Source organism: Carcharodon carcharias, chromosome 18, assembly GCF_017639515.1.
Source record: "Carcharodon carcharias isolate sCarCar2 chromosome 18, sCarCar2.pri, whole genome shotgun sequence".
Lineage (NCBI taxonomy): Eukaryota > Metazoa > Chordata > Chondrichthyes > Lamniformes > Lamnidae > Carcharodon > Carcharodon carcharias.
This window is the reverse complement of record NC_054484.1, coordinates 6,092,288-6,103,160: the sequence shown is the minus strand read 5'-3', so window position 1 is coordinate 6,103,160 and position 10,873 is coordinate 6,092,288. Positions and strand designations below refer to the sequence as shown.

The following is a 10,873-nucleotide window of genomic DNA, read 5'->3' as shown; positions in this document are numbered from 1 at the left end:
GTGCAAAGTTCACACTCGCCCTGTTTGCACTCTCCTCCCACCCACACAGGCAGCGCTGAGCACTGAAGCTCGTGTTTCACACTGGGCAGCTTCCCGACTGCCCCTGTCTGCCCCCACTGAGCCCACCCGACAAGGGCAAGATTCTACCTTTTGATGTCAGTTACGGACCTTGTAACGTTAATGGTAAAATGAGTGGTTTTGAGTGCAATTGATGTTAAATGATAGCTAGATGATAGCTTTTGAGCACAGCTGATATCAAATGAGTGCTATTGAACGCAAATTATGTCAAACCTTTCAGGTAGGCTATGCTTTGGTGTCATAAGGTGAACCTGCCAACCACCCGCTATTTATTTAGGCTATTGCTTGGAATGCACAATGGCATGATATAGGACAGCTGTACTCTTGTGGAAACATGCAACTTTTGATGAGCAGCCAATCTCAAACACCTACTGCGTTCGCTTGTGAGACCTGTATCACAATGAGACAATGCTGATGCCATACTCGCCCTTGCTGACTTCATGAGGTCATTGAGATTTTGTGGTGCTGGGACAAGGTCCTTATCACAACGGCAACATTGTTGACCTTGTCGGCCACCTTCTCCCATGCAGCATGGATCTGCCTAGGCTTCCTCTCCTTCCCAGTGCTCAAAATTAACTGATCACACCTGTTCTCAACTGCACGCAGGAGTACACCAAAGGCAGAGTCAATGAATCTGGGGGCAGCTTTGCCCCTTTTGGAGCACCACTCCTCATGCTCCAATGACACAGACATCTACACATGGAAAATATCATTAATATACACCTCCTCAATGTCTAAAGGTGGGAGACTTGCTGATTTATGAAAATGTTGCCACCTATGAAGATTGAGATGGTTGGCAGGCATAAGCTCAAATTAAAATAGACTTAGCTGGATAGATGCAAAACTCAGAAATCTTCATAGTTAGCAGTTTCTCCTCTTCAATGAGCATATGATGGGTCACTTGACACTGACCCATGCCAGTGTGCCCCTTTAAAGATCTGGCTGTGACCTTGTTCTAGGTCTTGACCTGCAGCCTCCGAGATTGTATATCCCACTATCCAGCACACATTGGGCAGGATGATGATCTGTAACCCGCCCTTGCCGCTCATTGGTGGCATTTAGCATATTATTGGGCACGAGACTACGGCAGGTCCAGAAGTCGAGAGGCTGCCAACTTCCAGGTGTGGAACCTGCCGTCGGCGTGGGACCATTTTATTCAGTGCCAGGAGTGTGATTGAATACTCCTCATTTGCTTGGATAGTGAAGCTCCAATAATAGTCATGAAGCATCCAGGACAAAGTAGCCCACTTGATCAACAACCCACTGCTTCTTTGAAAGCACCTTCAAACCCTATGATTTCTACCACCTAGAAGGACAAGGGTAACAGGCACATGGGGACACCACCATGTGCAAATTCCCCTCCAAGTTACACATCACCCTCACATGGAACTATATCGCCATTCCTTTCGTGTTGCTGGATCAAAATCCTGGAACTCCCTTCCTAACAGCACTGTGGGTGTACTTGGACAGCAGTGATTCAAGAATGCAGTTTACCACCACCTTCTCAAGGACAATTAGGGATGGGCCAGCAATGCAAACATCCCATAAAATAATAAAGGATAATTATTCTTCTTTTCTACTTCTATATGCTAGTGCCCATTCTCCAACCAATTTACATCAAGTCACTCTTAACCACACTAGTGAAATTCCCCATGAGGACATTGGCCCCAGTCCAGTTGAGGTGCAACCTGTCACTTTTGAATAGATACCTTTTTCCCCAGAACTGGTTCCAGAGCCCCAAGAATCTGAAGCCTTTCTTTCTGCACCATGCCTCAAGGCACGCATTGATCCTCCCTATATTTCTATTTCTAGTCTCACCAATGTGTAACTCTGGGAGTAATTTGGAGATTACTACCTTCAATGTCATGTAACTTCATGCAACTGTTTGTGGAAATTGAATTGAAATGCCCGTAAGCAGATGCAGATCTACAATATAGTGCAGAGATTGTTAAATTGTGAGGTACGCCTCCACATGGTGAGGTGTGGGGCAGTCCATAGTAGATGAAGACTTGGGGGACGCACACCCCACGTCCCTGCATGTCATTTTACGCGTCGGTGTGCGGGACCCGCCCCTGCATGCCGAACAGAAGATTTGACTTTGATTTTTAATCATGTTTACCAGGCAAAACCATCTAACAGAATCTTTTCCAACGTGCTTCCATCTGACTAAGCCTTGCCCCTCTATCTAGCCCTCTTCCATCATCTGATTTGAGCCTTGCCTGCCTTGTTGGACATCTTCTGGACATTGCTGGTTAGGCCAGCATTTACTGCCCATCCCTAATTGCCCTTGAGAAGGCGGTGGTGAGCTGTCTTTTTGAACCACAGGAGTCCATGTGGTGACGGCACCCACAGTGCTGTTAGGGAGGAAGTTCCAGGATCTTGACCCAGCGACAGTGAAGGAATGGCGATATATTTCCGAGTCAGAATGGTGAGTGGAATGGGGGGGAACTTACAATATTTATATTGGAAATGCTTTCTCCAGGCTTCCCATCTGCTTGTTGAGTTTCAGAACACTCTAAGCAAGGAACTGTGGGAATAAACTCACCTCCTGCCTCTGTGGGGCCACCTGGGCTGCCAACTCCAGTACAAACAACTTTTCACACATTAGCACATAAATAACCTTAGAAACCCAATTCATATCTGACTGAAAAATACATGAATTTTATCTGGTAAATAAGTGACCATATTTTAGCCTAAGCAATCCATTGCTTGAAATGGTTATTACTTATAAAGGATTTTATTGACTGGAATGGCATATAATTTTTTTTACTCCTGATGTTCAAAGCTGAACACCACTACTTTAATCATTACCTTTTAAACAGCAGACCAAAACATCTTCTATAATATTGAATGTTAAATAAAAATCACACTCTATGATCATAAAAAATTTACAAATCATTGTCGTCCGTGCACATAAATTTCAAAGCAGCAGCAGTTTTCTCATTGCAGACAGTATTCAAATGCCTCGCATAAAGAAAAATCACGTTGAGGAATTTCCATTAATTCTTTAGGCATCTTCATTGAGTTCAAGAAAAAATTAGTCTTCTAAGCTGGCTCAACGGAAGTTCAAAACCTATTTAATGACATAAATTTATAGCATTTTAATTCAATTTCCACAAACAGCTGCATGACATTACATGAACTGATGGAAAGGTGCCCATTTACCAGGTTAATGGAAAAGAGACTGTTCATATCATCCTTTTCCATTGAGTATAGTAGGATTCTTATAAACTTAGAAAGCAAGCACCTGTAAGCAGATGCAGATCTACAATATAGTACAGAGATTGTTAAATTGTGAGGCACACCTCCACGGTGTGGGACAATCTGTGGTAGATGAAGGCTTGATTTTTAATCATATTTACCAGGCAAAACCATCCAACAGAATCTTCTCCTGTGTGCTTCCATCTAACTAAGCCTTGCCTCTCTATCTGGCCTTCTTCCGTCACCTGGTTTGAGCCTTGCCTGCCTTGTTGGGCATCTTCAGTCTTCTGAATTGGTCAGCAAAAGTCAGCTGAGAGGAAAATAATCATGGGAGCAAAGCAGAAAGTTGCAAGCCAGGTTGTCAGGTCCTGGATTATACTTCCCAGATTATCCATGCAAAAGCTAGGAACACAATAATAGGACTTAGACTGTGAGACAATAAGACATAGGTGCAGAAGTAGGCTATTCAGCCCATCGAGTCTGCTCGCCATTCATTGAGATCATGGCTGATCTGATAATCCTCAATTCCACTTTCCTGCCTTTTACCCATAACCCTTGATTCCCTTACTGATTAAAAATCTGTCTCTCTCAGGCTTGAATATACTTAACGACCCAGCCTCTATAGCCCTCTGTGGTAAAGAATTCCACTGATTCACTACCCTCCGAAAGAAGAAATTCCTCCTCATCTCTGTCTTAACTGGGCCACCTTTTACTCTGAGATTATGCCCTTTGGTCCTAGACCCTCCCATCTTGCTAATGGATTTAACAGGCCGAAATATTGTGCAATTGCACATTGACATCGGGACTCTCGCCCGATGTCCACGCACGTCATTTTACGCTCAAGTGGTACAGGTGTGTGCCCGCCCACCAAGCTAAAACTTTTGCCTTAGCTGTGGTCTAACTAGTGCCTTGTATAGTTTTAGCAAGACTTCCTTACTCTTATACTCCATTGCCTTTCAAATAAAGGCTAACATTCCATTTGCCTCCCCTGTTACCTGCTGAACTTGTATGCTAGCTTTTTGGGATTCATGCACAAGGGTGCCCAAATCCCTCAGTGCTGCAGCTTTCTGTTGTCTTTCTCTATTTAAATAATATTCAGCTCCTCTATTCTTCCTGTCAAAGTGCACAACCTCACATTTTCCCACATTATATTCCATCTGCCAAGTTTTAATCTGTTTATAACCCTCTTTGTGTCATTCTTACCGCATGTCTTCCCACCTATTTTTCTGTCATCCACAAACTTGGCAATAGTGCATTCAACTTTCCTCATAGAAGTCATTTATATATTGTAAATAAATGAGGCCCCAGCACTGATCCCTGTGGCAACCCACTGGTTACAGGTTGCCATCCTGAAAATGCCTCCCTTATCTATCTTCTATTAGTTAGCCAATCCTCTATCCATGCTAGTATACTACCCCCAACATCATGGCCTCTTATCTTATTAAGTAGCCTTATGTGTGGTACCTTATCGAACGCCTTTTGGAAATCCAAAGATACTACATCTACTGGTTCCCCTTCATCTACCCAGCTTTTCACCTCCTCAAAGAATTCTAATAAATTTGTCAGCATGATTTCCCCTTAATGACGCCATGCTGACTCTGCTTGATTATATTATGTATTTCTAAATGCTCTATTACATCCTTCATAGTAGAAGGATAACATTTTCCTAATGACAGATGTTAAGCTAACTGACCTATAGTTACCTGTTTTTTGTCTCCTTCCCCCCCTTCATAAGACTTCTTTCAGAGTACAGTATTATGCCTAATATTGACTCCCTACCTTCCTCAGAAAATCTATTCTTATTCTGAAAGGTGCAGAGAAGGGTAAAACGGAAAGGCAAAGTCCAACTAAAGTTGATGGTGTGTCTTTCCTCTCTTTCCTCCATTGCTAACTTTTCCCTCTGGAGGTTGAGTTTTTGCATTTCCACTTCTCTTTGAAATACTCTCTCTTTTTTCTTTTCTTTTTCTTTTGCCTCTAATTCAAGTTTTTTACAGTTCCTTTGCTTGTTCAAGTTCAAGCTTCTTCATTTGTAACTGAAGTCTCACTGCCTTCAGCAGTGACTTACTAGTGTCGGGTATCACTTCCAATTTTAAATGCTGTGCTATCACTTTAAATATATCTGCTTTCTTTGACCTTACAGGTAATTCTATCCCCCAGTTTATCCACCAATTCCATCAGCTTACTCTTGGTTAATTTTTGTAAACCAATCAGGGTTACATTTTCCATCTGTAAAAAGCCTTAGCAACCTCCAAAGCCATTTTGGATTCCAACCCATATAATACCTCACAGCAACTCCAATACCTATGTCCAGTATCTCTTTATCTCCATGTATTCATTTAAAAGAATTCACAAATCCCATTGTCAAAGATTTCCAATCCCACCTTATAATGATACTCCCGAACCAATTATTATCCTGTGTCCAACCACCTGCTGTCTGCATTTCAAATTCTGGATGAGCCCCCACTTTGTTATGATCCTCACTGAGGTTATCCCTGGACAAGCCTGATCCCAGAGTGGAACTCAGCTTGATAGATCCTGACATTTAATTTGTTTGTTTAGATATGTGGAGGGTAGCTACTGAACAGACTCACAGGAGTCAGCTGATGAATTTTTAACAAAAGAACAAAACATGCATTCAACAAGAAAAAATGAACTATATTGCAATACCCCTTCACCCACAATTATACCTTTACAGATATTTACAGATTTGCAAGAATAACACAAGTTACAAAAGCTATCTTATACTTTGATGTTCACAGTAAATACACAGTCCATGTACCAATGGGCACCCTGTGGTCAGACACACCACGGTCTGAAACCAAGTAACAGATGCCACCTTAACCAGTTGCCACGGATCGCTCCTCAACTCCCCCCAGGCATTTGTCACACCATGAGCCAACCAGTCTCACAGAACTCTGTCTTTCACATGAGAGTTTCCAACCTCTACTTTCCAAAAATTCACTTTGGAATCTTCTCCGAAACCGATATTTTCTCTTAGATGCCTTCTGCAAGGATTCACCTCCAGGGTTCTGAGCTCTCCTTCTGACGTTACTCTTCCCTGGGTCACCACATGCATTCACTCTGTCTTCCACGCACTGTCTCTCACCAACTCAGCCATCAACAGTACCATCACTTCACATGCCCATAGCAAAGAGTTACAGGCCATCAGTTGTCTCTTTAGACTTTCTTGCCTCTTCTGAAGCCTTTAGCTCTTTAAGCTTGGAGCTTTAAACCTGAAGCTTGGAGCCTTTCTCTGCCCCTCACTCTTAACTTCACTTAACAGGACCTTTTCCAGGTTCCTGTCCTTCCTTTGACTAGAAGGTCTGCTTGGGACTTTCTCTTTTTCCACTCCCCTGGATTGGGGTATTTTCTTTAGCTTGAGGCTGGCTTTTTGTCCCCTTTGCTCTGATCTCTCTCTGGCAGTTGCTTTCAACCAACTTTAGCTTGGAGCTGACTATCCGCCTCTTCTAGGCTGCTCTTGCCTGGCAGCTATCTTCAAAACCTGCTGAACTCCAACAGCTTCCAAAACAAACTGCTGTTTCCAACTTTTCTGTGTGTGTCTGTGGGAGGGGCCTGCCTCACTGGGCCCCTAGGCAGCAGCCCAATTATTCTACTCTTGTTTGTTTAACGTAGCTTATAGTCATAAAAGACCTCACTAGAAATGTAGGCACCTTTTTAAAGTGAAACTAAAACTCAATTTGAATTTTCTTAACATACTAGATATCTATATAAGATATAGAAATACAAACCAAACTTAAATATTAAAGCTAAAACTCATTCCTAACACCCATAAAATACAAATATAACTTAGTTAAACTCTCTCTATTTCCTAACATCCACCCAAGGCCACAGTGTAGTTTCCCAATGTTTTAGCATTTAGGCCTCATTTATGAATTTATGAATAATGATGGACAGATGAAGACCTCTGGTCCAATGAACCTTGCACACGATTGTAATACCTTGTGTATCACAATATATACAACGCATCTAAAGCCATGAGCAGAATTTTGCCCTTGGTGGGCAGGCGGGCCCCACCAGCTCAGTGGTGGGTGGGCAGCCAACCCCCACCGCTGAAACGGGACCTGCTGCCATTTTGAGTGGGCGGGCCAATTAAGGCCTGCCCAACAGGAAGCACTATGTGCTTTCTGTGCATTGGGGGAGGGAATCTCTAAGTGCTGTCTCAGGGAGATTAGTGACTGGTTAAAAAACTTTAAAAATAGAAAAATAAAAACATTATTAACATGTCCTCCTCATGTAACAATGTCACACGAGATGGGACATGTTAATAAGAAGCACTGAAACTTTATTAAAGTTTTTAAAAACAAACATGAAGCCTCATCCCGCCAGTGGATGAGGTTTCATGCTTTATCAGAAGCTGGCTGGGGCTCCTGGCCTGCCCACCAGCCTTAAGGTTGGATGGGCAGGGTCTTTAATGATCTTAATTATATTGTCAATGGCCTCAATTGGCCATTGACAGGTCGGTGGGCAGACAGCTGATTTCACTGTCCACCCGCCTTCCTTAAAATTTAAATGGACTGGGATGACGTCGGTTGTTCCTCCTGACATCATCCTGCGTCCTTTACCTGTCGGCGAGTGGGCCCCGCCCCCAAATCGCCAACCAGAAAATTCTGGCCTAAGTGAGTGATCTCTAGGGAGAGATTAAAACATGATAAAAACCTCAGTTCAATTTGTCAAATATCTGGGAAATTCCTTTACCTATCTTTTAAAAGATGTGATGTCCATCCCAATTATGAACAGTTCCAGAACTTGCTTGAAAGATAAAATGAATTGGCGTCAGCTGCACAAATTGTTATTGACAAGGCCAGCATTAATTACTCATCTTTAATTGCCAATGTGTGTCAGTGGTGGAGGGACTGCATGTTTGTGGATGGGGTGCCAATCAAATGGGCTGCTTTGTTCTGAGGGGTGTCATGCTTCTTGAGTGTTTTTTTTAACTGTAACAACATACACATTTTATTTTTCAGGTCCAATAAAGTCTAAATGACGAAACTTGAAATAAAATAAAAACAGTGCTGGAAAAATTCAGTAGACCCGGCAGCATCTGTGGAGAGAAAAACAGTCAATCTTTGCTAATTGACTCAAAAGGTTAACAATTTCTTTCTCCACAGATGCTGCCAGACCCGCCGAGTTCCTCCAACACTTCTTTTTTCGGATTTCTGTCATCTGCCGTACACTGCTTTTATTTCAATAAAGAAACTTCTTAAGCTACCAGTGCTGAAGCTGTGGAGGATTCATACTTCCAATTGGGAGAAAGTACCCTCTTGGGCTTGTAGTAATGAGCCAGCCTGTGGATTCTGTTTCCAATAAGAATCAAAAGGAATTTGGCATCTTTATCCTTCCTGTTCCTCTCCAAGTGTTTGCGGACAGCCACAGCAGTCTTGATCAAGTGATACAAATCCTCTAGAAAGTCTGGAGCAAGTCCCCTAGACTTCAGGATCCTGAGCATCTTGTTCCCAGTCACAAAATGCACCTGGGCCACACTTTGGGAATCCCTAAGGATCACACCAATCTGTGATGGGGTCAGGCGCTTCTTTGCCAGTTTGTAAATTTGTTCTTTAACATCATTGGATGTTAGTTTGAGCCATGTAGGCACACTCCGTCGGTATGGTAAAGCTGACTGGGACAAGCCCTTCCCAGAAGCGTGCATGCAACCCATGGTGGCGACAGATATGCTCATCCAAGCAAGTGGAGAGTATTCCATCGCACTCCTGACTTGTGCCTTGGAGATGGTGGACAAGCTTTGGGGAGTCAGGAAGCAAGTTGTTCACTTCAGAATTCACAGCCCCTGACCTGCTCTTGTAGCCACAGTATTCGTATGGCTAGTCCAGTTGAGTTTCTGGTCAGTGTTAACCCCGAGGATGTTGTTAGTGGGGGATTCAGTGATGGCAATGCTGTTGAACGTGAAGAGGAGATACTTATATTCGCTCTTTTAACTAAAATTAATAGCTTTCAGCTTCTCTCCCATTCTAATTCCTTTATACACCCCAACCTTTTACAAGCTCTTTTCCTATTTCACTTTCTGGCTCTGCTTCCTTATATCTACTCTTGTTTCTGTTCTAAAAATGTTTTCTTTATTGATTTATTGAATTGGCATCTTTTTTTTTTTGGAAAGTCAAGCTATGCAGCAAGATGCTGTCAATGTGTGCTGGCTTAATTATATGTGCCAGAGTCACTCAGGAAGAGACAATCGCAAAAATAAAATACTGCAGGTGCTGGAAACCTGAAAAAAATAGAAAATGCTCAACATACTCGCAGATCTGACAGCATCTGTAGGGAGAGAAAAACAAGGTTAATGTTTCAAGTCAATGATCTTTCACCTGAACTCTCAGTTCTGTCAGTTTGTGTCAGAATTGAATTCTGTTGAAAGGTCATCGACTGGAAACATTAACTGCTTCTGTCTATAAAAATGCAGTCACAGCTGCTGAGTATGTCCAACATTTTCTTTTATTTTGAGAAAGACCATCCAATGAAACACACGGAGATGAGAGAGCAACTGAGGGCGGGAGGGAATGAAGATCTTCAGCAGAAGAGAATTTAGATCAGGAGGGAGAGAGAAACTGTGAATGCAGAGTTTCAGATCTTGCTTCAGTAAATGTGTTTATTTTAAGGAATATATTCCAATCGGGAAAATGCCCTAGAGATTTTTTTGCAAACTAAGGAATACTTCTAATAGAACAGATATGAACAGATTGCAGGCAGTAGAGAAATAATTGGTCAGGAAGACTTACATTTTCAAACATCTGTGGTACACCATTTTACAGATGGGAAAAGCTGATACTGGACAGACATTTCCAGATGTTATTTATTTTCAGTTATGCTGATGAATATTATTCAAGACTCATTTCCACAGATTTCCTGTGAAAAAATAATAAATAGATAAATGAATCACTGATAGTCTTTGAAAAAGACTTTCAAAAGGAGCAGAGGCTGGGGTATTTACATAGCAGAATAGTACAAAAACAGAATTACCTGGAAAAAGTCAGCAGGTCTGGCAGCATCGGCGGAGAAGAAAAGAGTTGACGTTTCGAGTCCTCATGACCCTTCGACAGAACTTGAGATCGAGTCCAGGAAAGAGCTGAAATATAAGCTGGTTTAAGGTGTGTGTGTGGGGGGCGGAGAGATAGAGAGACAGAGAGGTGGAGGGGGTTGGTGTGGTTGTAGCGACAAACAAGCAGTGATAGAAGCAGATCATCAAAAGATGTCAACAACAATAGTACAATAGAACACATAGGTGTTAAAGTTAAAGTTGGTGATATTATCTAAACGAATGTGCTAATTAAGAATGGATGGTAGGGCACTCAAGGTATAGCTCTAGTGGGTTTTTTTTTTTATTTTATATAATGGAAATAGGTGGGAAAAGGAAAATCTTTATAATTTATTGGGAAAAAAAAAGGGGGGAAACAGAAAGGGGGTGGGGATGGGGGAGGGGACTCACGACCTAAAGTTGTTGAATTCAATATTCAGTCCGGAAGGCTGTAAAGTCCCTAGTCGGAAGATGAGGTGTTGTTCCTCCAGTTTGCGTTGGGCTTCACTGGAACAATGCAGCAAGCCAAGGACAGACATGTGGGCAAGA

At 42.4% G+C, this 10,873-nt stretch overlaps 1 protein-coding gene across 1 annotated transcript; it reads right to left on the bottom strand.

The window, feature by feature from the left end:
* Positions 1-8,500: 8,500 nt before the first annotated feature.
* Positions 8,501-8,956, bottom strand: LOC121290824 (40S ribosomal protein S13-like). Its single transcript, XM_041211802.1, has one exon. It carries the CDS (start codon positions 8,954-8,956, stop codon positions 8,501-8,503), a length of 456 nt encoding a protein of 151 aa, XP_041067736.1.
* Between the last annotated feature and the right edge of the window lie 1,917 nt (positions 8,957-10,873).

Bases quoted from the DNA above. Each gene is read 5' to 3' on its own strand.
- LOC121290824 (XM_041211802.1), bottom strand. From the start codon at position 8,956: ATGGGTTGCATGCACGCTTCTGGGAAGGGCTTGTCCCAGTCAGCTTTA.